General features: G+C 42.9%; 1 protein-coding gene across 5 annotated transcripts in view; it reads right to left on the bottom strand.

The window, feature by feature from the left end:
• Positions 1-27169, bottom strand: part of UGGT2 (UDP-glucose glycoprotein glucosyltransferase 2) — a 130776-nt gene that overhangs the window by 39241 nt on the left and 64366 nt on the right. For all 5 annotated transcript variants that reach the window (XR_008319566.1, XM_053310132.1, XM_053310134.1 and 2 more), the window contains 12 exons: positions 26024-26185; positions 24450-24573; positions 24265-24363; positions 21372-21466; positions 14539-14745; positions 13112-13243; positions 9335-9462; positions 6484-6579; positions 3671-3773; positions 2214-2293; positions 962-1151; positions 117-275 (listed from right to left, as the gene is read on the bottom strand). Coding sequence is in view for 4 of the 5 variants with exons in the window: in XM_053310132.1 (XP_053166107.1) it covers positions 117-275; positions 962-1151; positions 2214-2293; positions 3671-3773; positions 6484-6579; positions 9335-9462; positions 13112-13243; positions 14539-14745; positions 21372-21466; positions 24265-24363; positions 24450-24573; positions 26024-26185 (1575 nt within the window). In the remaining variant the exon portion in view is untranslated. The remainder of the gene's footprint in view (positions 1-116; positions 276-961; positions 1152-2213; positions 2294-3670; positions 3774-6483; positions 6580-9334; positions 9463-13111; positions 13244-14538; positions 14746-21371; positions 21467-24264; positions 24364-24449; positions 24574-26023; positions 26186-27169) is intronic.

Consider the following 27169-nt stretch of genomic DNA (forward strand, 5'->3'; position numbering starts at 1 on the left):
TCCTGGGTGTCTTGTAACAAAGCTTATAAATCAAGTAACCAAATAAACAGATGTTTCTAAGTAGGTGATCATGATTATTTGTCCAAATCATGTAAATATTATCTGCCAATACCTACCAGGTTTGCCATCACAATGGTATCAACGTTCACAGGATTATTCTTCGTTCCCAGAGTAAACTGTAATCCACGAGGTGGCTGTCTAGTGGCCACGTCAAAACACTGTCCTTCCAGCAACAAATACTCCAATTCATATTCTGCTGAAACAACCCCCTCTACCTGTGAAAATATACATATTCCACACACCAATAAGATGAAAAGGTACAGATGGGCAGTCGAATGTTTGAGATGCAAACTTGCACCCAGTTAGTCACATTTAGTTTCATTCAAGTCAGTTGGCTTAATGCAGCCTCAGTTTCACAATATTTAAGCCCTGCCTTTCTAATAAGAGAATGCACAGTGGGATGTTCTCCTTTGCTTGACTGAAATCGTGAGCGAGGGAGAAGATGCTCTTCCATGGCAAGAGAGAACAGTTGACACTGGCAGGAGATGTTTTATTGACTGGTATACAATGGGCTTCTAAATGAGTTATTAAATAAAACAACCTGCCACTTTAAATACCCATAGATCAAGTTGCTTTTTTTTTTCTTGAATGGACTATTTTCTTGATTCCATGTGGAGTATGGATTCAAGCGTTTTGCCTTGCTACTTGAATTGAACTTGCATTGCAAGCAACTATGATACTATGACTAATGAACGAGCATGCTTAAATAATTCTATCTACCTATCTGAAAAAGAATAAAAATTTATAAAACCTTATACATTCATGAAGCATTTCTGTATAGGATGGTAAAGAATGTAAAGAAAATAGGAATACCGAGAAGTTTTGTGGCAGGGGTGGGGGAAGAAATTTTGCTGAATTGTTTGTACTGTTTCTACAAATGTTTTTGGGAACAAGTACTTACATCCTTTAAATGAAGGTTATCAAGGTCATATGAACTGTTCACTGCTTCAACCAACCAACTTTCTGGAGTGATCATGTTTAGAGTCAGAAGAGGGGACTCTGGCATTTCAAGGAAGCTTGCACCAGGTGCAAGAGGAAAGATATTATTGGTCCCAGAAGCAAGTTCTGGCTCCAAAACAAAACGGTAAAAACTGTCAGCAAAAATAAAATGCAGTTGTTAAGGTAAGGTAACAAAGGTGAAGTAAGAGACAGTTGAAAGATTTTTATAACTTTTAAAAAACTCCAGTTGCTCCAAACCTCCTTTATACATTTATCATTGTTGGGCATGTAATACTGCTATTTTTGAAGCAGTTGATGCATAAGCTGCAAGGTGCTGGTAGAGATCTTTTGCTCTCTGTGTTTATTTTTAATTTCTAAAGGTGTTATCTAATTTCAGTGCAACAATTTCTAGTTTAATCCTTAACAAACACTCTCATCATTGTCAACCAAGAACATGGCAATCATTACTAGTCCCCAGAAAATAGAATACGCATTTCAGGGTACAGAATTAGCCAGCAACATGCGACTCTCCTATTATATGGGCCAGTCCACCAGCTCTTCACAGACATGAAGCATATAATGATTAATTTCCTGCCCAGAACCCATTTTATGTGTGGAAGTAAGCAAAATACAAGTCACAGAAACTCATAATATTGTAACAAATGATCTAATTATTTTGGTTAAAGGAATGGGTTTCTTGGCTGTTGGTTACAAAGTAGAAAGCAAATACAGCAAAATGATAAATAAGCGATTCCAATTATGAGCTCTTTTTCTATGAGAATATACTTTGCTTAAAGGACAATTTTGCTGCATTAATACTCCACTAACATTATATAAACACCAATGGGTGAGTTACTTCATTTATGCATGTTTTTAATAGACTGTGGCTAACTTATGTGTACATTTATTTAAGGGTTCAGAGAAGAGATAAGTGGATGTTGCCGTACGAGTACATTAAAACAAAGACTGGAAGACCAATTATTTGGATGATATAGGAGAGGAGGATATCCTTTTAGGGAAAGGATAACCACAGCCAGCAAACAGTAGTGGAGCATGGGGAAAGGGAGATAATTTCCGGTTAATGAAGGTTGACTGCCATATATATGGAATGGCCTAGGAAAGTCTCCCTCCTATAGGCTAGGCTAACAACTATTTCTAGCTGTAAATCATATTATAACACACATTTCAATAATATACTGTCACGTGCTACTTACCTCTTCAAAGGTACTTCCGACAGCTTGAATCTACAGTTCATGAACAGCCTCACCTTCATGTTGACAACCTGACCAAGTACCTAACAGAAACATTTCCCAGAAACTTTAACAGGTTTCTGTGGCGCTTCCCAGTTCCAGAAGTAAGCACATTCTTTACATTATATATTACACTATACCCCTTCCCACCAGATGCAGTTAATGGAACTCTTCACATCAGATTAGGCCTAGTTAGGCAGAGGAAGGAACATGGTTCTTTCCTACATCTTCTGCTGTAGGAAATACTTGGCTGTTCACCCAGAAATTAGTAGTGGGATGACTTTGGGGACATCAGTGTTCAACTTGTTGCAAAATAAAACAGATGGAGTTCTCTTTGCTGTAGTGAGGTGACACTCTTAGGAACCTCTAGGGAGGGCAACCAGCAGGGGGGAAAGGAGAAGGATGACCAGAAGCCCTCCCTTTCTATTGTTAGAACTGAATTGTACATTGCCAGGTGGAGCACTGTAAGCAGCTACAGCAGGCCCACCCCCACTACAGAAGGCAATCATCTTACTCTGGCACTTGCTCTGGCACTGGGCCTAATGGCCTTCAGCAGTGCTGCTGTCCTGGTGATGATGGAAGACTCCTTTTTTTACATTTGTTTGCCATCACAATGTGTCAGAAGTGGGGTATTTTAGTGCAATTTAGCTGAAGCAGCCTGTAGGAACATATGCTCACAGAAACACACACACATACCAGTCCATGGGAAACTGTCTGAACACACACACTTCAATTACACTCTATGGTAGCTTTCCAACGAGACAAGTCATTTAAGATACATGCCAGCCCTTTTCAGGTGTTCAAAAGAACATCGCTGAACATGCTTACCCGAGCCCAAAGCGGGTTGGAAGTCCTGCCTCCGCATGTCAATCACCTTCCTCATCTCGCTGCTCAGGGAAACAGCAGCATTTGCTTGAAGAGGGAATCGCTGTAACCATGATGGCAAGCACTTCCGTAATCGGCAGCCCCAAGCTGTCAATCACCCAGGGAGATAACTGAAGTGCCGGGGCAAGACATCTGACCCACTTTGGGCACTTGTGTGTTGAGTGGCATTCTTTTGAGCGCCTGAATAGAGCTTCCGACTACAAGTATTTATGCACTATATGCATTACATCAACTCATCCTTCCTTCAATTAGCTCAGAGCAAAGTATACTTCCCAGTTTATCTTCACAATCACCCGATGAGGTAGGATAACTTGAGAGAGAGCAAATGGCTCAAAGACATGACACATTTTATGGCCAAGTAGCAATTTGAACTGGGGTCTCCCACCACACCATACATATAGATCATAGCTGGCAAATAGAGATAAAAATGAGTCTCAAATAAAGCAGTTTGGTACTGTGTATATGTTACACTGGCAAAAATTAAAGATAACAACAACAACATTGGAATGTTATGCAAGAAGTCAACACAATCTTACAATCAGCAGATGTGACAGCTTTTGTGCTTCTCTTGTCAGTGGATCTACAAGACCAACAACGTCAAAGAAAGGTTCATTTTCCTGTGGCTCTAACTTTAGGACACTGTGGTGGGGGGGGGGACACAACACATTAAATACTGAGCAGGTGACATGAAAAAGCTCACATATGACCTGAAGGCATAACATCCACAAACAACACCATATATAATCATTTTGCATCTTTAACCATTTCAGAAAGCACATTCTGATTCAACATGTGGACATATATCATTGAATGTCTCATCACTTGTAGTTTGTATGAATTGCCTCCTTTGAAAAATATTGCATCCATTCGGTGGCTTATGCTCAAGTATTATGAAGTTATGGGGAAAGATCCTTAAAGTAATCCTTGATTAAACTGAATTTACCCACAGGATCAAATGGTGTCTGTACTGAAAGGTTCTGTACAGATTAAAAATAGGGTCTTAATCTTAGCTATCACTGGCGGGGAGGCGGGGAGTAAAACTATGATTGCACATCATTGGAAATCCCCTAAACTCTCATTATTTCATTTCATTTCATTTATTTATTTATTAAACTTCTATACCACCCAAACTTTCATCTTTGGGCGGTTAACATAAAAACAATTAAAGCACATATAAAAGTTAAAACAATGCAACAATTTAAAAACAGCCATAAAATTAGACTCTCACTGTAGACTCTCACTATCCATTTCTAATAGCAATAGTTCATCTAAAGTATGGAATAAGTATCACTGATTTGTTAAAATGTTAGACCAATGTTATTAAATATTTGAAGAAATATCCCACAGGAGGAGTCAGGACGTGTATTTTCAGCTTTGATCAGTCAAGCCGATGGATAATATACTTGGATAATATGCATTTGGATTCTCTTTTTATGTATTATGTAGATGCATAGCTTAATGTTTGTCCATGTTTTTAACTGCATTTCTAAGGTACCTTGCTTTTAAAAAGTTTTCTAGATACAAGAAGAAAAGTATTGTACTAGAGATGACATGAGGGCTCTGGGTTTTATCCAAAGAAATAATAGTCACAATTAATTTGTTCCACTGATTTTAATTTGACTTAGTCATGAATAACGTTCTTTGGATATAAACCCATCTTTATTTGACAGGCAACGTTAGGCAACTATAGTGGCCTACATCCAGACTAGTGTTGCACTAGTGCAATAGCGTTACATGAATTTAAGAATGTAATGCATTATAAAGATAAAAGAAAGGACTGTCTGTTCCAGCTTAGTTCTTGCACTACTGGAAGATATTGACACATTGCACTACAAGCTGCACAACTGCAAGTTGTATATACCCAGAGGAGGTCTTCCACTAGCATGTGCACAACATCACAGAGTACTGCAACTGTGTGCAGTCTGCCAACCTACGTGTGCACAACATATCATTTCATTAACGCAACAGTACTCTGGATGCCAGTCAATATTTTCCACTTTTGACAGCAGTGAATTACTTAAGATGGCATGTATTTAGAGGTGCAGCCACCTAATGGCGCAGCGGGGAAGTAACTTGCCCAGGGAGCAAGAGGTTGCCGGTTCAAATCCCTGCTGGTATGTTCCCCAGACTATGGGAAACACCTATATCGGGCAGCAGTGATATAGGAAGATGCTGAAAGGCATCATCTCACACTGCGCGGGAGATGGCAATGGTAAACCCCTCCTGTATTCTACTAAAGAAAACCACGGGGCTCTGTGGGTGCCAGGAGTCGATATTGATTTGACGGCACAACTTTACTTTACCTTTATCCAGAGGTGCACCTAGGTAATTCTGGAGCCTGGACCTACAGGCTTTTGCTAATCCCACCCCCACAAGATAAAACTTATATCATACCGTTATATCATTGTATGATATCATTATATCATACCACAGGCATGATGAATATTGCAATCCACAAGTTTTTGTGAAAACAGTGGCATTTACCATCAGTTTCTGCCAATATTTAAATAGCAGTTACAAATACAGATTCAACTCTGCCACTTAAATTAGCTCACACCACAATATGCTTAGGGAAAGGTTAGAATTTTCTGCGGCAGTGCACAAGAGGACACTGGACAGGCCACAGCTCACCCTCAACAAAGTTGCATGCTCAGCCAGCAGGCGCAGTGCAGGCCAGTGGCGCAGCCACGCCCGGCCCTCGAGCCAGGACATTCTTGGAGGAATTTGAGGGCCCCTAAAGGGTCTGGAAGTCTTGTCCAAAGGGCGCCTCTGCATGTATTGTAGGGATTTGCACGAACCAAGGTTCATGCCGTGGTTTGGCCAGACAAGGTCCAAACCAGTTTGGTGCCACGGGGAGAGGAGAGGTGAGTGGGATCTTTAAAAAGAAAAAAGGAGAGTTTTATCTGCTCTCTGCTGCCACATGCAGCTTCCTGCTGCAATGGCACTGGCCCCAAGAACCCACGTGTGGTGCCGGCATGAACATGGCATTTGTGTTGGCGCCACAAGTTGGGTTCTTAGGGCCAGCGCCATCTCAGCAGGAAGCTGCATGTGGTGGCAGAGAACAGGTAAGGACCTGCTCTCCTCTTTTTTTTTAAAAGATCCTGCTTGTTGCTCCCCTCTCTGTGGCGCCAAACGGGTTTGGCACCGGACCAGTGCATGAACCTGAGTTCGTGCACATCCCTAATGTATTGCACATTACCTGCAAGTTGTTGACACAGCTTTAAATCATGGGTCACAAGATTTCTTGAAGTTTTGAAAGATCTTACATGTCACTCAGATACATTAAAATCATGCAGCTACAGATGCGTTGTGATGAAAAGCTAAACAGAAATATTGCAAGGCTTCTTACCTGTGTTGGTCTTTGAGAAATTCAACATCTCGGTAAACCTCTCTTTTTGGCAATGAAGAAAGAAGTGCGTCGACTTTCATTACTAAATCACTGCCACTAAAGAAAATTCAAAAACAATCTAAGATTCATTTTGAAATTTGTCTCTCTGTCACAAAGAGGTCTCTCAGTATTAGAGATTACTTTTCTTCGTGTAATACAAAGTGCCACCATCACAACATTGCATTCAAAACTCCAAACAAAATAGAATACAAGAAAGTTGTTAGCATTCTTTAACACACCAGGCAATGGGAACTTAAACATAAAAAGGAAAAGTAAGTTTGGGAGATTTCTCTGTACTTGTGTAGTGTCCACAAGCTGTTTCATCTTTTGGTATTCTGCCCTAGCTGGGCTTGTCTGTGTCAGCACTATGAAGCACAACTGTTGAAAGTGAATCAAAGTAGCTTGATTCGCAAGGGAAATTCAATTTCCATAGTTTTAACTCAGGAAATTCCAATATTTAGGTCCAGATCCTCTACCGATAAAAGACTAAGCTCTGGCATTTTCACCTGATGGAAGAACAAAATGGACTTCCTCTTTATACTATCATCATTGAAAACCATCGGCAAAGGTTGAGTGACCTTTTCTCCTGACTGGAACAAACAAAACATTTCCATTTTACTTTTTATTTTTTAGTGCTCTGAAAAAGGCCATTGTGTGTCTTCTGCCACAGAAATCCCATGGCCCCTTCTGCAATTCCCAGGAAGAAGAACTGACCATTATATCATACTGCAAGTGCAGATCACCTCAGGGTGAATTATGCTCACTCAAGAGGGAGAATTTGCCTACACTTAATGGAAACAAACCTATACATCTATAGCATCATGTAAGAGGCTGGGAAATTCAGACCTAAAGTCTCATTTTAACCTGATCAAAAGCTGCTTACACTGAAAAGTCCTATATATCTTGCTCTTCCTACCTAAATGCCACATACTCTCTGTTCACAGTACATGTATGCATGCAAACCTACATGATATATGGCTGCAATCACTGAACAATTAATCGGTACTTTAATCAGATCAACTAATAAGGAACCCCAGTTAATCAGGAAACATTTTTTAAAAGTTCATTATTTTTAAGGGGAAAATGTTTATAGCATATGAACATTGTAGATGGTGAGACCACCACAGTAGAGATATTCCCATTTCAGAGTTGTGCCTCTTCTGAAAGAGTACCCATTTCAGGAGGATTTTTTCTTCAAAGCTTCTGTTTTATTCATATGCACATTTATACTGATTCAACTGGTTACTTGATCCTATGGCTGTTCACTCAGAAGTAAGTTACTATACTCAGTGGGCCTACTCTCTAGGAAATGTGTTTTGGAGAGCCAGCATAGTATGGTGGTTAGAGTGTTGGACTAGGACTAGATGATTCTAGTTTACAGAACACCACAAATATCGTTTTGATAAAGAATGTATAGGATTGGATTGTAAAGACATATTTTCTTGTTGACAGATCAACTTTGGTTAGAGGCTTGCCTATAATGCTATACAGGCTGAACTCAGATGATTTCTCACATGATGGGGAATGAACCCTGGGCCCTTACACTCCCCCCAATTCCCTCACCCATGCAACTTAATATATTACTTTCCCTTTTGACCAAGCTATAGTTCACCTGTTGTAACTAAACCAGCAACTACAGTTTGAGGAAGTCCTCAAAACCAAGACAGTAGACTGAGGGATTTGCTCAAACCATAATTTGCTGCTTTGAATATAACAGCAAACTATGGTTTGATCAGATGAGAAAGCAGTGTATTAAGCAGTTGCATGATGGTGGGGAGGAAAGGGACAGAAATTGAGAGGAAGGAGCGCTCAAGCCCATAGCTTTCAACTCTTCAAGTAAGTTACTACACACTCCTGCAACTGTGTGGGTAGCAAAATTCACTTCATCAGATGGCAAAGATGATCAGCTCTCCAAGCTGTTGGAGCCACCAGAAAGGGCAACTGAGTGGTTTCCTGTTTCAGCCAGAGATAGCAATCACAGTAGCATTTTTGTAATATGTTTGTACATACATTCTGTCATATACTTTGGCCTAGCGCTGACTAACCAAATATGCTAGAGCAATGTCTTTCTTTAGATAATGCCTAATGTCATAATGTCCCTTTATGAGCGGCAATCTTTTAAAAAGGGATACAGCTTTGGCTATCACTGCCATTTGAAGTAAAAATTACCTGCTATATTCATCACCCCCCAGAAAACAACACAGCAGTAGCACCTTCCCTAAGGAGCCTACAGAGGGAAGTGCACCAAGTCTGCTCTGTTGGGAGTTTTCAGAAAAACCAGTAAAGACTATTCAGTTCTTTGAAATAAATTAATTAAATGAATGAATTGAATGAATGAATGAACCAGGTCTTTGAGATGTAGGATTGAAAGTTGCTGATCTGATTTCTTTCTTTTGAATTTGAATTTGAGATGTTTGATGTTTTTCAGAATGGGTTGGTTTTATGCGGCTTTAATATATAAGCAACTTCAAATGACTCCAGAGGGCCTAGAAACAGTGCACAAGTTTAAACAAACTAAATTTGTAAAACAGAATTTCAGCTAAAGCTATACATTATGGCGCTTCAAAAAAGTACTTTCCAGTTTGGGATACATAATAAAAACAGGCACTTAAAACATTAACCATCCTGATACAAATCCTGATACAAATTTGTTTTTTCTCCATAATGCTCACTTTTAACAAATGGACATGTCAAACTATTTTGGACTTAAAGGAAAGAATTTTCAAAGCTGCACTGCTCTGGGCAGGTAAGGAAAGAAGTCCAGCAAAACCACACAAAAATTACTTACACACATTAAACATAAAAACGTTACCGTTTACTGCCAACAGCCATTTCCTTGACAAGTGCTTTAACCTTTGCTGCCACTGCACTTAGCGTTACCTTCTCCAGCAAGTCGAAATCTTCTGCATTTAATTCATTTTCATGTACAGGGCCTATTACCTGTACAGACAGAAGTCAAGACACTGATAAGCTCTTCAAGTACCGTTTCCTACTATCAGCCTTTCCAGAGTTTTCTGAACTAATTAAAATATTCAAAAAGTTTTCAAAAGCAGCCCCATATAAAGCACTAGGGATGTGCATGGAACCTGTGGGGGAAGTTCGAAGGTCGAGGGGTGTTGCACTTTAAGGGTGGAGGAGGGTGCACTTACCCCCCTCCCCCCCCACCAGCACGCCATTATCAAAGGCTCCTTCAGGGCGGCAGCCTAGCTCCCTGCCGCTCTGTCCCCTCTTTGCCCGGAAGTAGCAGGAAGTACCTGGTGCGCATGCACATTGGGCACATGCACGTCAGGTACTTCCTGTTACTTGCAGGCACAGAGCGGACGGAGCGGCAGGGAGGTATGCTGCTGCCCCAAAGGAGCCTTTGATAATGGAGCACTGGCAGGGGGAAAGCGGGAGGGGTAAGTGGCCCTCCCCCGCCCTTAAAGTGTGACCTCCCCACCTTTGAACTGGCCAAACAGCTGGTTGTTCGAACTGGTTCGGAGACTCTTAAAGGGGCCTCCAAACAGGTTCATGCACATCCCTATACAGCACATAGCAATAATGAAATTCAGATGGTATTGGGCACGGATAACTATGGCCAGATCCCATTAAAGGTCCAAGAGGTTAAGGTCTATCTTGACTAACAAGACAAGATGCAACTGGTAATAGGTCATTCTGGTATATATATTGCTCTGACAACATATCCTCTTGATTGAACGGACGTTATAGACACTTTTGATCTGGCTGGGGTAATTAAGACACTGTGAGCCCGTTCCCATTCGTCTTGCAGATTCAACGATTCTAGGTTTTTTTGCTAGAGGAAGTCCTAGTCCCAGGACAGGGTTTTCCCCATTAGTAGGGCCTCTTCATGTGTCATCCAAATCTGCCAGTCTGTTTGTGGGAGCTGGCGGAGCATCCTTTATCAGACTGTCCATTTGAGGAGCAGCTGCTAGAATGTGATTTGTGCCTTCTCTTATATCTGTGCTTGGACCTGCTCTAAGAGTGACTATAGCACTTGTGCTTCTTCCCATAGGACCTTTTGCAGAAGGACCTGGAGCATGACCACCTGTGAGGCAGATGCTTTGCTCTGTATACAACAGCACACAGCTCCTCCCTAACAACTAGGGACTGTACCCACTGCCAAAACTCTGGGTGGACCCAGTTCCTACAAAGGTATGGAATAGGTGGGGAGGATCTACTCTGACATGGGAAGGACATCTTTTTGTGCTGAGTAACTATCTTGGATGACGTTTTCCTTAAGATGGTAGCTGCATACGCTGCCAGCAGTGGCATCACTAGAAATAAATACTGGGGAGGGGGCACAAAAGGAGCAAACTGCATTTCTGGGAAGTTAGCTTGGTCCTATGAAATGGAAACAACAAAATATTTTATGTTAATGTTCCCGTTCTAAATATATTCTCTCTGAAAGAAGTTACCTTGATTTTGATAGAGTTATCAAGTAAGCATGCTTACGATTGTAGACTTATTTTAATTTCCAGGTTATTTTTTAGGAATGGGGGGGGCTACTTGGCTGGGGGTGTGAGCACCTTTCCTGGGTGTGCTTGCCCCCATACATACCTAAGGTTTCCAGAATGCTGAAAATCAAAGTCACCACCACCCCAAGTCCACAGCATTTAAGGAAAACAACAACATCCCATCTGCCCTGAGAAGAAGTGAGGAAGCCAGTAGCAAATGTTACAGATCCTGGTGGCCTCCTCTTTCCACCACTGTTTATTCCTGCAATGTGCCTGAGGAACATGTAATAATTTTACCCAAATGTGTCTAGAAGATTACTTGACCTGTAAGGATCCATCTTAGGTAGCCTGAGTCAAGAAGTGACCATTTGGAGTCATTAGTTGCTTTTCAGCCAAGTTAGCAGTTTGATGGAGTGCGAACAATGCTGCTTTTGGGATGGGTTCCATACACTGGTGTATGGAAATTTCAACAGTAGCTAGTGGAAAGACCTCGACTAATTGCTGACTGAACATAGGCTACCATAGGAGGATTGCAGGATCCAGATAACCAAGCTTCATGATACAAACAAGGTAACAATTTGAGCTTGCTCAGATGCCCACAATGGAAAATTTGAGAACAAAGGGCAGTATTTGAAAATGCCCTGATTTGCCATTATTTATACAGAATCTATTTTATTATTTCATATGAAGATGGTTGGGTTGCCAAGAGACAAACTCAACCAATGAGAGGCCTGAAAAGTTGGATTAATTTGGTTGAAGTATAAAGGCTGGAGGCCTGGTATGTTAAGGAACATTTTACACCTTTTGGGGGCCTTCTGGCTTTTGTCCCCCGCCCCCTTTTAGACTAATAGTTATTCAGGATGAAGGGAAGCACTTTTGAGAAGTTTCCTTTTCGCCTTCCCTTTTCTTCTCTTTTAAAACGTTTTCCTTTTTAAGCAAACTTTTATTATTTCTGTAACATTTTTGTAATCTACTATATTAATTCTCCTGGGTGTGTCTTGGAATATGCGTCCCAGAGCCCAGCTGATTGGCTGGGCAGTGGATGCACCTGATTGGCTGAGGTGTACCCAGGAGGATTGGTTGCCGCAGCAGCGGCCCAGCCACAGACGCCAGAGGTGGCGGGCCCGGCCTGGCTGCGGAGGCAAGGCCTGGGAGGGGGGCAGAAGTGGCAGTGGGGAGGAGAGGTGGCTGGGTCCGGAAGCAGAGAGTGGGGCAGAAGCGGGGGGAGAGGTAACTGCTGGCCCCAAAGTGTGCACAGGTGCTCTGTGCGGGGTCGGCTAGTATTAATAGATTGCCTCTAGCTTCTGGAGACATCTAGAGACTCCTTAGTTTGAAGATGGGTAGATATCAAAAGTTATCTGTGAATGTAATTTAATGTTGTCTATTGTTGGAAACAAGCAGAATTTCCAAGTGATCTAAGCATTGGAGGAGGGGAAGGAATCTGATTAACTGCATAGCTGTAAAAAAGCTTATCATTTTGTATGGAAAACAATGGTTTATTTCTATGTTTCTTTTATGGACATTCATCTAGGTTCCATTTTTCCTTTATTTTTCTATATAACACATTTAATACCAGAATAAAGCGCTTTAATTCATTTAAGTAAAACCAGTGTGTCAGTGCTCTGGAAATAGTGTGTGTGTGCGTTTTTCCATTCACATGTTCTCCCATCGGTTTATCCCTCCAGGGCAACACACACACACACACACACACACACACACACACACACACACACACACACACACACTTCCAGCAGAGGGAAGTGCCCATTCATCATCCCCCCTCTCAAATTCCTGAGTAAGACATGTTGGGATGAAGGGAAGGAGAGCAGAGTAGAGATTCCAAGTTAAGGAGAAAAGGAACAAGAGGTGAGCTTTCATGCAACTTCATAAGGGCTTTGCTTCTTTGCCCCTAGGGCTGGTCAAGAAGGGTAGGGATTGGAAGTCCCTCCTCTTGGAGAAATTCACGCAAGAGGATCTGGCTTCTGACCTAGAAGAGGTGCTATTCAAAGGATTGGTCATGGCACCAAGGAGCCAGGGAGCACAGAGCATATGGCCTGTATTTCCATGCCTCTTCTTCAGTTCAGACGAAACTGAATTCACCAAGACGGTGAGAAGCTGACTGCTTTTCTACTTACCCTGCCATTGCTCACAACAGCCATTTGCCCAGGAAGCAGCTTAAGAACCTCTTGACAAAACATCTGGTGAACTTTAATTATATCTACCCCCAGCGTGTTGTATTTCTTCTCAAAAGAATCATCATCCATGCCCTAGAACAGAAGGTATCCTGGTATCAGAAAAACTAATAAGCAAACTAGATGCAAAATCTAGCGGTCCTTGCAAGCACATTTCAGTGTTTTCCCCTGGATTTCATGTTGTGACAGCACAGCGTGGGCCTCTTAAGGGGAAATCCCATTTAAGAGGAGTCTGTGTGTGAACATGCAGTACTCAGGACCCTGGCACAGTAGGAACAACAAATGGCCTACTGGGATATACACAAAGAGAGAGGAGATAGTGCTTGGTGCTTCCTCTTCTCTCCTCACCGCTACATCCAAGCTTCATCCAAGCCTGTGTGAGGGTGTGGGAAATATGCATATCCCTGGTTGTGAGGAATGTGGGGAGGAGAAAGACATGCATTCCCCTAGTACACAGCATATGCTTCTTGCCACTAAAGATGAGACCCAGAAGTGGAGAAGAGATGTGTGTCACTCACACTTCTTTCTCTTGCCACTTCTCTCTAACAACCTCCCTTCACAAAGAAAACTAGCATCTCGGGGAGAATGATTCAGTCTAGATACCTACCCAAAATGCTATTTGTATATACACTCAAGTTTTTGTTTTAGTGAAAGGGCATTCAAGTATAGCAATAGCAATAGCAATATAGCAATAGCACTTACATTTATATACCGCTCTATAGCCGGAGCTCTCTAAGCAGTTTACAATGATTTAGCATATTGCCCCCAACATTCTGGGTACTCATTTTACCGACCTCGGAAGGATGGAAGGCTGAGTCAACCTTGAGCCCCTGGTCAGGATCGAACTTGTAACCTTCTGGTTACAGGGCGGCAGTTTTACCACTGCGCCACCAGGGGCTCTTTCCCTTACAACCCTTACCCCACTTTCATGCAGAAGTGATACAGTTCAGGGGGTGGGGTGGGGGGAACTTTACCACTTGATTCTGATCCTTGTATAAAATTGGCCCTGAGTCACACATAGACAAATAGAGATTCTTCAACTTACCATCAACATATAAATGAAAACTGCAGTGTGAGGAGTAGATCCAAGGTAGCATTACTGATATCTATAGTGAACATTTAATCACTTTGCTTTAGAACTGTGCTTGCCTGTAAAATGTTATTATTCACTCTTTATAAGGAAAAAACCCCACCACTTTTAAATTAGGAACATGGTCAAACATGTAAGAGCATTAAACTACTAGTGTCAGTAATCACCTTGTGAAATGGACAAGCATATATTGTTCATAGCATGGAGGCTCCAGAAATATCAATATCCATCTATAACTATCTATGTCTCAATATAGAAAAAATATATAGTCTTTACTAACCGAAACAAGCAGCTTCTTGATTTTAGTTCCTGCAGCAAGAGTCTTTGCTGTCTCCTCCTTCACAATTCGAATGAGAAAGTTTCTCAAACTACCATTTTTCTGGGTTAGAAAAGCTGCCAGGATTGCCCTTGCAATGACAGTGTTATCTTCAGTTATTTTTGACACCGGATTATTCACAATTCCAAGCCGCATGTGACTGCTGGTTTTCTGTAAGACAAAGATAGATCTTGCAAATTTACTTACTATTTTTGTTGCCCCTTAATGCCTTGAATTCCTTTACAGACTTCCCCTGCCCCGCTTCCTTCAAATCCCTCCTCAAAACTCAACTTTTCTATGAAACCTTTGGTAACTGTCACTCGACATCCTCAAGTGGAATGAAGTCTAAGTGCATGTAACTGCATTTGTTGACATTTATCCTTCATCACCCTGCTTTTCCTACCTACTGACCATGTCAAAATTCAGAATGTAAAGTTCTTGGGGCAGCTGCCCACTTGCCTTTTCGCCCAGGTTATTTTCTTGAAGTGATATTTACATTGTTTAATAAAATAAATACATTGCTTCCAAGTTATGCTACATTAGCCCTCTTCTCTCAAGTCCCCCATGCATGTACTGAACATGGGAAGGAAGGAAGGAAGGACTGTAACCTCCCCTACAACATTGACATGCCTGCTGGCCATGACCCACCCCTCCCCGCTGGCCTGGCAACTGTGTGTTTGGCTTTCTTGAGCAAGAGGCTCTACCCACATATTCCAAAACAAATAGGAATCTAGATCATCCAGGGCTCCCACTTGCATGGCATATGTGGAGATGGACCCTTGCTCACTCCCTATATGTTTTCTGCAGAATTTATGCTGCCTTTAAAACAGCATGCACACACGTACGTCTTTGCAGTGTGCAATATATACATTTTATCATCCTAGGGCTGATTTACACTATATATGCAGACACACTTGCCACATGCACACCAGTATTTGTAGTGATGTATAATTTCCCCCACACTTTTGGGTGGATATTGACATGCAGCAAGAACAAACAATGGGCTGTGGCTCCATGATGCATTGCCAGGCACACCCCTGAGCTTCACACTTCACTGTGTTTGCTACTGCAAACACTGGAATACATGCAACAAATCACTCTTTAGCAGCAATGCGAATCGGCCTTTCTAGTCTGCAGAGGATGCAGCATCAAATAGCTCAATGTTATGATCTAGCATGTCAGTAAAGCAGCATTTAGAACCACTGTGGTGGTGGTAGCAGCCAACGACAAATTGTTGCTGGACAACACTTTTAGCTTCGGACAAAATCAGGCAGTAAAAAAGGAAAAGGTACAACTAAGGTCTAGTGAAGGCAAGACTTTGCATCACTCTAGGAACTTTTTGGCCAACCACATCAGTGCAAACCCACTATTTGCTAGTTAAAATACAAAAATATAACTGCATATCCAAACCCCATGTTGGAAGGTTGTTATAAATACACTGGCGTGTGACTAGCTAGTCATATATTTATCTTCAAGATGCCTTCAGGATGAAAGCACAAGGCAACACTACTTTTCAGGATATTATTATTATTTCTTGTTTACACAGTCAGACAGGTGTTATTGACTGGTTTGTTTTATGCAGACAGCGAGTCCTTCCCAAGGACCTGGGATGGCTGAATTTTATGGTCAATGTTGTTGCTGTTGTTATAGATATCGTTGCAGAATATAGGCTGTTCCCAGTAAAGCTTTTTTTTGTAATTGGCTGATGGTGATTTCTGTGGCCCCTATGGTGTTGAGGTGCTCTTCAAGGTCTTTTGGAACTGCACCCAGGGCGCCAATTACCACTGGGATTATTTGGGTCTTTTTCTGCCACAGCCTTTCCATTTCAATTTGTAGATCTTTGTATTTGGTGATTTTTTTCTATTTCTTTTTCTTCTATTCTGCTATCCCCTGGTATTGCTATGTCAATTATTTTAACTTGTTTTTCTTTCTTCTCGACTACAGTGATATCTGGTGTATTGTGTGGCAGATGTTTGTCTGCTTGTAGTCGGAAGTCCCATAATATTTTTACATCTTCATTTTCTTCAGCTTTTTCAATTTGATGGTCCCACCAATGTTTGGCTACAGGTAGCTTGTATTTTTTGCAGATGTTCCAGTGTATCATCCCTGCTACCTTGTCATGCCTTTGTTTGTAGTCAGTCTGTGGGATCTTTTTACAACAGCTGATTAGGTAGTCCACTGTTTCATCTGCTTCTTTACAACGGCGGCACTTGCTGTTTGTTGTGGATTTTTCTGCTTTGGCTCTTATTGCATTTGTTCTTAGTGCCTGTTCTTGTGCAGCCAGTATTAAACCCTCTGTTTCGTTCTTCAAGTTACCATTCTTAAGCCATTGCCAGGTCTTGGTGATGTCTGATTTTCCACTTATATTGTGCAAATATTGACCATGCAGTGGCTTATTTTTCCATTTTTCTGCTCGGTTCTTGACTTGTTCTTTCTTGTAGGCCTGCTTTGTTTCATTAGTGTGGAATAGTTTCTCGTTCTTGACCATTTTAAGTGCATCTTCTTCACTGTGCTTGATATATTCTTCAAGGCCTCTTTCCTCCTCCTCTATTGTTTGATGGACTTGCAGCATTCCTCTTCCACCTGAGCTGCGAGGGAGGTATAGCCTATCTACATCACTGCAGGGGTGCAGAGCATGATTGACAGTCATGATTTTCCTGGTCTTACGATCTAGCGTCTCTAGCTCTGCCTGGGTCCAGGCTATTATTCCTAAAGTGTATCTGATAACAGGTATAGCCCAGGTGTTTATGGCTTTTATGGTGTTCCCGCCATTGAGTTTGGACTTGAGGATTTTTCTAACTCTCCTGATGTATTCACTTCCAATGTTTCTTTTAACTTCAGTGTGTGCAATGTTATCAGCCTGGAGAATGCCCAAGTATTTGTAATGTTCTTTCTCTTCCAGGTTCTTGATCTTGCTTCCACTGGGCAGTTCTATTCCTTCTGTTTTTGTTATTTTCCCTCTGTTCATTATTAATGCAGCACACTTGTCTAGTCCAGACTCCATTGCACACTTGTCTAGTCCAAACTCCACTGCTATATCGCTACTGAATATACGGACAGTGTTTAGCAGTGATTCAATTTCTGACTGGGACTTTCCATACAACTTCAGATTGTCCATGTACAGCAGATGGTTTATTTTACTTGATGTTTTAGATGTTTGGTATCCAAGGCCTGTTTTGTTTAGTATTTGTGAAAGTGGGGTCATGGCGATTACAAACAACAGAGGGTATAGTGAGTCCCCTTGGAAAATGCCTCTTCTAATGCTAACCTGTCCAAGTGTCTTGCCATTGATTGTTAACTATGTACTCCACATGCTCATTGCTTTTTAAATTAATATCTGAATGTTTTTGCTGATACTAGTTGTTTCTAAACATTGTAGTATCCATGTGTGAGGCAATGAATCATCATCATCATCATTATTGTTATTACATTTATATCCCGCTCTTCCTCCAAGGAGCCCAGAGCGGTGTACTACATACTTAAGTTTCTCTTTCACAACAACCCTGAAAAGTAGGTTAAGCTGAGAGAGAAGTGACTGGCCCAGAGTCACCCAGCAAGTATCATGGCTGAATGGAGATTTGAACTCAGGTCTCCCCGGTCCTAGTCCAGCACTCTAACCACTACACCACGCTGGCTCTGACCGGGTAGGACAAATATCAGTTTGGCCCAACAACATCAGATATAAAAGCAGTTATTTAATATTTACTATGGGCAGAGGCGCTCTTCCCCCAGGACTTTAGGGCTGAAGTGCAGGGTCTCCACAGTCCCTGGGGGCCCCCAAATCATCTTTAGTCTGTCCTGGATGGTGTGGTTGCCCAGCCAAGCATGATTATGCTCAATTTGCAAATTGTGGTGAGGGCTGCATTCAGTGGTTGTGCAATGAAGGGGCAGGTGATCTATATTTATCCACCACGAACAACTTGAAAAGGGATTACTCTTCTTTACTTGGTACTATGGTATGAGTCAGGAGGTGTTGAGTAAGGTCTACTAGCTATGGATTGTCAGCTCCATTGTCTAGGTTTCCCTGGTCAGTATGGTTGCTAAAATTTTATCATTGAGCAAGCTGTTGACCTCAGTTTCTGGACATGTTCCAGAGTGTCAGTCTTTTCTCTAAAGAGATGTTCCCCGTCAATAGGTAAGCCCTCTATCCTGGATTTTGCCTCAGGAGTTAAGGAGGTGAATCTAAGCCATGCATGTATCTGCAGGGCAACATAGGTGGAGATGGCACAGAAGCACAGACTGCTGTGTGGAGCACGGAATGAAGCAGCTGCTTTGCCATTTCCTCTCCTTCGATAAGTACATTGCAGGCTGTCTCCTTCTGGTCTAGCTGGATGATTTGATCCGTGAATGGAAACAGTTTTTCCAAGAGCATGTGCACATACTGTGCCATATATGCTTAGGAACACAGGAAGCTGCCATATACAAAGTCAGACCATTGGTCCATCTAGCTCAGTATTATTAGCAATGGACAGCTGAAGTGCTGCAGTGGAGTAATTCCTTTCTCCAATTGTATCTAATTTATGCCCACCCTTATCAGCTGGCGTGGATAAAGGCTTTTGTTGGGATCAAGACTGAGACATTTCCACTACCACTGAGTTAGGCACTGGGTGTTTAAACAGGAAAGCGCATGCCTTGGGGTTGGGTATGATACATGTGATCCAAGCACTGAGCAATAGGGGAGACTGTAGGAGATTTCTCCCACATGTTTAACTACTTAAGATTGTTCGAATAAGCAGCAAAAATTAAGGGGTTTTAAGTATCTGACTCCATATGGAGTTGGGTGCCGCTATAGTATTCTGATGTGTTTCAACCCCACGGGCTCTAGCCATGTACTCAATTTGTTCTGAATAAATGTATATTTCCTTGGGTGGTGGTGATGTTGACTTAATGTCTGGTTCCACCACATCATGTGGAGCATCAAGCGGGAGGTCTGATGGAGTATCCAGTGACAGTGTTTCAGTAACAGAATCACATTCTGAAGGAGAAATGACTGTATCCATGTCTGGATCAGGTTTGGTACATGATGCAGAGAGTGGTGGGTTAGTAGGCACATTTCCAGATTGTGTAGATAAAGCGAGGTCGCTGAGTGTCTAAGCTGACGTCTCAGTGGCAGATTGGCTAGATGGCTTCTCCCTTGAGGTTTGCTAGGTGGTGGAGTGTTCCTTGAAATCAGGGGATGTGTATAGCTTCTTTGGGCAAGAGAAGGTGAGAGACGTTCATATGTGTTGCATGGGGACCTTCTACAGGACCATGGGTGGTGGTATCTAGGTGGTGAGTGCTACCACAGAGTAGGTTGGTCCCAATCTAGAAAAGTCTCATGAGTATACCTTCCAGTCTCATGCCTGCCAGTATACTGACGGCAAGAGCAGTCGTGGGAGCAAAAATCCCGATGGTAACAATATATTTGCAGTCATCTTCAACATAGTCACCATATCTGGTACCTGAATAGCTCCCATAGCACGGCTGGTGTTCTGTCTGCAGAGGTGAAGAGCCTCATTCTCTAGGTGAGGGTGGGCATTCTTCCTTATCTCCCTCTTGGGAATCATAGTCAGAGTAAAGATTGTGGTCTGAAAGTCCCTCAGGTTCGTCAGGTGGCAATTCTTGTTGGTCAGAGTCAGAATTGATAGGCTGCTCTAGTCCCGGGATAAGGGCTGGAAGCAGGGACCGATGGGATTTCCATAGGCTTAAGCTCAGGAGCAATGTGCTCTCTTGCTCTCTCTCTCTTCTTGGTTGTTTATTGGCCAGAGAACACTGTTGTTAAACGTTTCTTTCTAGGGAACTTCATTTTCAGCTTCGATTTCTCCTGAATAGGCTTGGAGACAAGCTGGGCGGCAGCATTCGATCCCAAAGGCAGAACATTTTCCGCAGCCTTCAGGACAGTTGAGGAACATGTGTGGGGGGACTCGAAGATGGTCTCAACAACCATGGAGAAAACAGGCGCAAGTGGGGCGGGCTTGTCTGAGGCCATCTTGGGGAGCACTGTAATGGCAATCCCTTGAAGCAGTGGGAGCTGCCTCCCACTATTTCTTGGGGAGAACTGTAGTGGCAATCCCCTGAGGTAGCAATGGTTGGGCAGAGAGTACTTTTCTCCCAGAGGGAGAGACGGGGACGCGAGGCCTGCTTGTGGCATGCTTAGCGTGTGAACCCTTGACAGATTGGGCAGGCCTGAACCCTAGGTTCGTCTGCAAGGCTCAAGAAACACCTCGTGTGCTTGTTGGAGGCGGAAAGCTTGGCCGAGCAGGAAACACAGCATTAAATAAAGGTTTTGCTGCTATCCATAAAACAGAAGGGGTGGGGGGAGCCAAGGGAAAACAAAAACGCTAACAAAAAGAGAGAACAATGAGCAGACAGAAAGTGGGAATAAACAGTAACTGAAAAGGTGTACTAAAGTGAAAGTGAATGCATTATTAATTCCCTCCTCCCATTCTGAAGCAGTGCAAGAGGTGTGATCTCTGTGGCAGTTGGCAAACAACTGAGGAGATACTCTACGTGACAGGGGCATGCATACATACAGGGGGCAGGGCTACTGCCCAAAACTGTTTTCTTAATCTCTAGAAAGTTCCAAAGTAGGTCTCTGTGCAGGTGCAAATCCCACATGTGCTATGCACAGAGACCACAAAGAACTTTTATTTTAGGGGAAGGGGGTAGGATATTAGGTAAAGCTTCAGTTATCTTGAGAGTAATATATCTGCCTCTGTATTTATACTTCTGTCACCATTGCTCTCCACAGGTCAGCTGAGGAGAATATTCAATAGTACTCATATTCTAAGCGGACAAAGGAATTGTAAGGAACTGACCAGGTGTTTTAATGCATTGGCAAGCAATTGCCTCCCATCCGGCTTATCATAATCAGCAACAATCCACATGGTGACTGGATATATTACATCTTCCTCTGAAAAACAACAGAACAATCCAGGTCATAAATTTTTGGTGTGCAATCGATAAGAGAAAGTGAGCAGAATGGAAAAATGTAGTTCTGAAATGTGGGTTATCAACTGCATAGCTATTATAAAACACGCTACAAAGTATAATAACCTATATACATTAGTAGTATTTTGGGTGGCATCTCTCACCAAGACTGTGACCATGTCCTTCAGACATTTAAACCAATCCTTAAAATACCAACCACTAGCACTTTCAAAATTCGGGTGGGGGTGGGGTGGAGGTGAGGCGTCTTCAACAAACTGATCTAAACAATCCAGATTTGCATTATGGAGGAGTGGAATAAGAGTGCAACCGATCACTTTGGTGGTTGCTTTGAAGAACAAAGATGTATAATCTTCTGAGCAGGCAGACTGAGTCAACAATTGTCTGCTAATTCTTGTCTGCACATCAACAGCAGCAAGCATTGCCAGCTAGACAACAGAGTTGGAGTTTCTGAACACTTAACTTACGGGATCTCCCAGAAGCATTTTTGTTTTGCCAAACAAACAACACTATGCCTGAGGAGTGTTCTAGGGCCTGAGCATGTGCAGTCCTGGTTAGCTTAACAGGTTAGGCCACAACACTCCTAGTCCAAACCCTGGATCCTCTAATACCCATATTCAGTTCACCACTATTCTAAATATGGCCCAGTGCTAATATAGCCCATGGTTATGAGATATAGAATGTGCCATGGGTTTATGTATTATCACATTCTCCAACCTTGTATGTTAAAATTTCCCTCTCCCCCACTTCTCTTCTGAGAGATAACTGCAGATCTGCACCATGGTTGTTAACTTTAACCACAGTTAGTTATCACCAGGGTTTGTAAAATAGTTAACCATGGCTAGCATTTGCATCAACACAGTCCTGAAGCACGATCAGGATTGTGGAGGGAGTGTGCAGGTTTGTGGCAAATACCCAATCCTCTAGCCATAGTTAGGGTGTGCATGGAACCTGCTGGCCCGGTTTGAGTCCAAACTGGACCCAAACTGGGCCAGTTCAGTCTGGGGACAGTGGGCAAGCCCCCTGCCTGGCCATCTGCACTGGAACACCTTCACCTGAGGCCCTTGCTCACACATTCTTTGTTGTCTGCTTACTTCCAGGGCACAGAGACTGCCCACGCTGCACTGGGGTTGAGGGAAAAGAGGAAAGTGCCCTCTCCCACGATTCCCCATGCCTGCTTATCTGCATACTGTGCACAGACAGAGCACACCCAGGAGTTTTGAATTTGTGTACATGTACATCCCGTTGGCCAACTCCACGGCCAGGCTATGGCACGGAGTGTCAGAATCTCCTCTGGGGTGTGTGCAAGGCTTCAGAGGAATTCGGGGAGAGGGAGGTAGTGGAGAATCATTTCTATTGTTTACCATAGAGAGTTGAGGCCCCACTAAAGTGGGCCCCTTTGCAGTGTTCTCTCTAATTTCTTTTGTCTGTGTGCAGAATGAGTTTTGTTCTTGGTGAAAGTATCAAGACAGTGTGAGCACACATGCATTCAGAGTGGGACCTTCTTGATCAAACCTGAGCGGGATCTAGAATTAACTAAGCAGACATCAACGAATGTGTGAGCGCACGCACACGTGCACACCTTAGAGGGAACACTGCCCCCTTGGGTTCATTGGTAGTAAAGTGGGTGGCTCAACTCCTGAGCACACAATCTACGGGTGGGGATCACTCTTTAACGGGCAGGCACAGCTCGGCGCAGCCATATCGCCAGTAGACTGGCCCTCTCATGAGAGTGTGAGCCCACTGTGCAGCAAGCTGCCCGACAGCAGATTTGTGATGGGTCCGGATGGACTGCTTTGCTGGGGTCACCCCTCGCGACATCTTCCCTGCTTATGGTGGGACAGACCCACCCCCTCTAGCATCCTTTGCCCTCCATCTGCATATCCCATTCTAACCAAAGTGCATCCCCCCTCCCCTCACATAGTGAAAGTGGAATTCCACCTCCAGCCCCCAAACCACCCGATAATTCATGCTTGTGTGGTGCTTTCAGGGTGTGGGGCTACTTGCGGGGGGTGGGGGTGCTATCGCTGACAGAAAAAGGACTGCCATTGCGGGACATTTAAAGGGATTTCAATGCCCTTTCCCTGCCAAGGGCGAGTGAAGGGTGTGCGGACTGCTCTGAAAATGCACAATCGTGCTCGGCATGCCACTTCAATATCATAGCCAATCACGGTCGTCCCAGTTATGAGGTGATGCTTTGCCCACAGTTAGGCCATGGAGCTGGCTGGGATCACCCTTGGAGACTGAGCAGCAGGGAGAGGCTCCCCTCTCCTGAAACTGGCCGCAGCTTGGTGAATGTCTGTAGCATGATTTGGACTTTCAAAGTGAAACCCTAGGCACGATTAACTGTGCTTACGTCTGAATGCAGCCTTTGTCTGTAGGTTTTCTACAAACATTAACATGGCTTGCCTTCCTCAGCCATGGTTAAGCATTACATCTGAATTTTAAAAAACCATGGTTAATGATAAACCAAGACACAGAACTGTTTGAAGCGTGTCTGTAAAAAACGGTTGCATTTACTACGATTAAAAGTTACAACAGCAAACCATAGTTAAGATGGCTTTCCCTTCTGCAAGACAATAAGCAGATCTCGACCTTCTACATACACAACCTCTCAGGGCAGGATTTAGCTCAGCAAGTTAAGCCATGGTTTCATTTTACACATCTGGAATCCTAATCAGGGTTAGCAATAGCCAGGCATTCATGTAAGAATACAGCACTAATAATATTACAGATTTTAACACTTAAATAAAACAAACATACCTTTCTTTGACACATACTTCATGTTTTCAGAAACAAAAATCGTCTTATCTGGAGAGTCCAAGAAGGAGAAGGTCGAAAAATCATTTACATCTAGAGGAACTGCAAAAAGTTAAAGTGTGACTAGTTGACATCAAATACAAAACAAAATGAGGATGAAAAATGAAACAACGGAAGAATTTGTTTACCTGATGGAGATATGAAGTTCAGATACCTTTTGTCAGCATCAAGAATTTTGTCATGTATATGTGAAACCACATTCTGTTGCTCCATGATGAAGTCTACTGCATCTTTATGATCATTCAGCAAGCCCTACAGGGACAACAGAAATTTCACTTCAATTTACGCACCATAAATTGTAGAACAGATAATAGAAGAGATTAATAGAACAGATAATTCTGTTCTAAATTAGATTAGAACAGAATTATCATTCCAGTCCAAAACTCCATACATGTTTGGATATTGTCATGAACTGCTAGGAATACAACTGGTAACTTTCAGATCTGTGCTTGTCTATACTGGGTCTAGCAAGGCAGCTGGAGGTACAAGCTCAAGGAGAGAGCAGATGAACCAGCAAAATACTGATGCCCCCTGAAGGTGGTATAAAGCCAGCAAGAGCCCTACCCTTTCCTGGATCTTCAGTCTAGCCCTGCTCTAGAGGAGTTGCCTGAGCTGCCTGCTGACCCCCCCCGCACTTACCGAGAAGCCCCATCAGGAGGGAAGCCCGCCCATGAGCTTCAAGGCAAGCACTGCACCTTCGAAGAAGGAGCTCATCCCTGGTACAGTGTCACCTCTGCTCCGGTGGACTTGGGAGTGGTGAGGCTGGGATTCTAAGAATAAGGCAGGAGCCTTGCTGGGAGGCACCAAGACCCCAGAGTTCCTTGAGCCAGTTGTAGGTTCAATAGGTTGTACAAGCTCTGCTTGCTCCAAGTCTGTTGATTCTAAGGGGCCGTTTTTGGGGCCTGGGACATACTCATCCTCCTCTTGTGAACGAGTCTTCTCTGGATCAGAGTCTGTGGGGTCCTAATAGTACTCTGCTGCCCCATGACATAATCCCCCTGGGAATGCAGGCTGGAAGATTCTCGGGAGTACAAGTTTCTCTCAGGCTCCTGAAAGTCACTGTCATCAGCTCCCTCTGTTCTCTAAAGGCTTCCAGATCACATTTGGTCTTGGTCTGGAGAAAAGCCAGCCTTGGTTGTGTCTGCCTGACTGAGTATTCGCTCTTGCGCTTGTAAGAAGTTGCTCTATTTCTTGCTGATTTCCCCCATGGGTTGGACCTGGTAATGGGCCCCCCACCTTCTGCTTTCCATCCCGCCATTTCTCTAAGGGTCCCAGCATCATAACAGATGCTAATATGTGTGTGGGCTTCAGCATAAGGGGAAGATTTGTGCCTCTCTTCTTTACACAGTCTGCAGTATGAAGATTGTAGCCGTTTATTAATAAATTACTAGGTCCTTTGGTAGACATTAGACAAAGAATACATGGAAAAATAGGTTTCTTATCCAGTCCACATTTTCTTACTAATATCTGTCTTCATACTGTGGCTCCAAGCATTTCAAAGATTAGCAAGTGCTTAGTTAAATTCTAAAGCATGGATGATCATTATATATTAGGTTTCAAAATCATGACTGCAAATTAAAATAATGATGCCATTTAGGTTTTCACAACATTAATTCCAAACCACCTCATTATAAAATGTGTAGAATGTAAGCACGATGGCAGAGATCTACTGGCTTCTTTAAAAATATGATGCTAAACATACCATGAACACTGCCCGCTGGAAGGACTCTGTGGCATCCATGATCTTGTGCAGAGAGGTCCCGAGCTCTGCAACATTCATCTCTTTCCTGTTAAAGGGCACTCCATTAAAAAGAGCTTGCGGCAATGGCCCTAAGCCAGTCTTCTGATAAAACACTGCTCCTGCCTAGACAGATCGGGGATGTCACCATTACAAAGAATGTATCTGACTGCAGAAAAGTAATGATTAGATATAAAGAGACAATGAACACAAATATCTAAGGACTGCTCATTGGACAAGCAGAGGGGCAAGGCGATTTGTTGCTCTTTTGCAACTTCCCAGAATATATAACTACATCTTTTTTTAAGTTGTTAATTCCCAGATGAGAACATGGTCTTCTGAAACAATGTATGAAAACCATTGTGAATTCACAGAGACTCTTTTTTTTTTTCTTAGACTCTCATTGTTGTAATTTAGCTGGCAGCTGCAATGGCAAACACACAGAGGAACAAGTACTGCCACACGTATAGGAGAATCTTTTGACAGACAAGCGGGATAGGCCAATTTCATTGACTTGAATGTTAGCTGCCAGTCCAGTTGTGACATTTACTAACAAATATAAGCATTCCGTTGAATTTACACATCTGGATCTGGTGGAACCAAAAAGTGATAAGACTGTGCCATCTTTTATCCATAATTGGCTCACTTCTACCTTTTGGTGACAAAACTGGAGTAGTGCCAAATTCTCAGTGCTGCCCTCTGCCCCTTGGAACTTCCTCTCCTCAGAGACTTGGTTGATTCCTTCTCTCCCCCTGTTTCACAGACTGCTTAAGGCAGTGGTTCCCAACCTGGGTTCCTCCCGATGTTGTTGAACTACAACTCCCATCATCCCAGCTACAATGTATTGTGGCTGAGGACGATGGGAGTTGTAGTTCAGCAACATCGGGAGGAACCCAGGTTGGGAATCACTGGGTTAAAGCCTGGCTCTTCTGACAGACTCTCTCACACTAACACATTTGTTTTTGGCCAACCAAAATCTAACTGTGCCAACCCACACTGCTGTACTGGACCCTACAAGAAATGAGCCTGAGTCATAGGTAACTGGTACTGTGGACAATGAAATAGTAAATCTCCTCAGACTCCTGTCATCCCAAAACCACAATTTTCAAT

This window comes from Hemicordylus capensis, chromosome 3, assembly GCF_027244095.1.
Source record: "Hemicordylus capensis ecotype Gifberg chromosome 3, rHemCap1.1.pri, whole genome shotgun sequence".
Lineage (NCBI taxonomy): Eukaryota > Metazoa > Chordata > Lepidosauria > Squamata > Cordylidae > Hemicordylus > Hemicordylus capensis.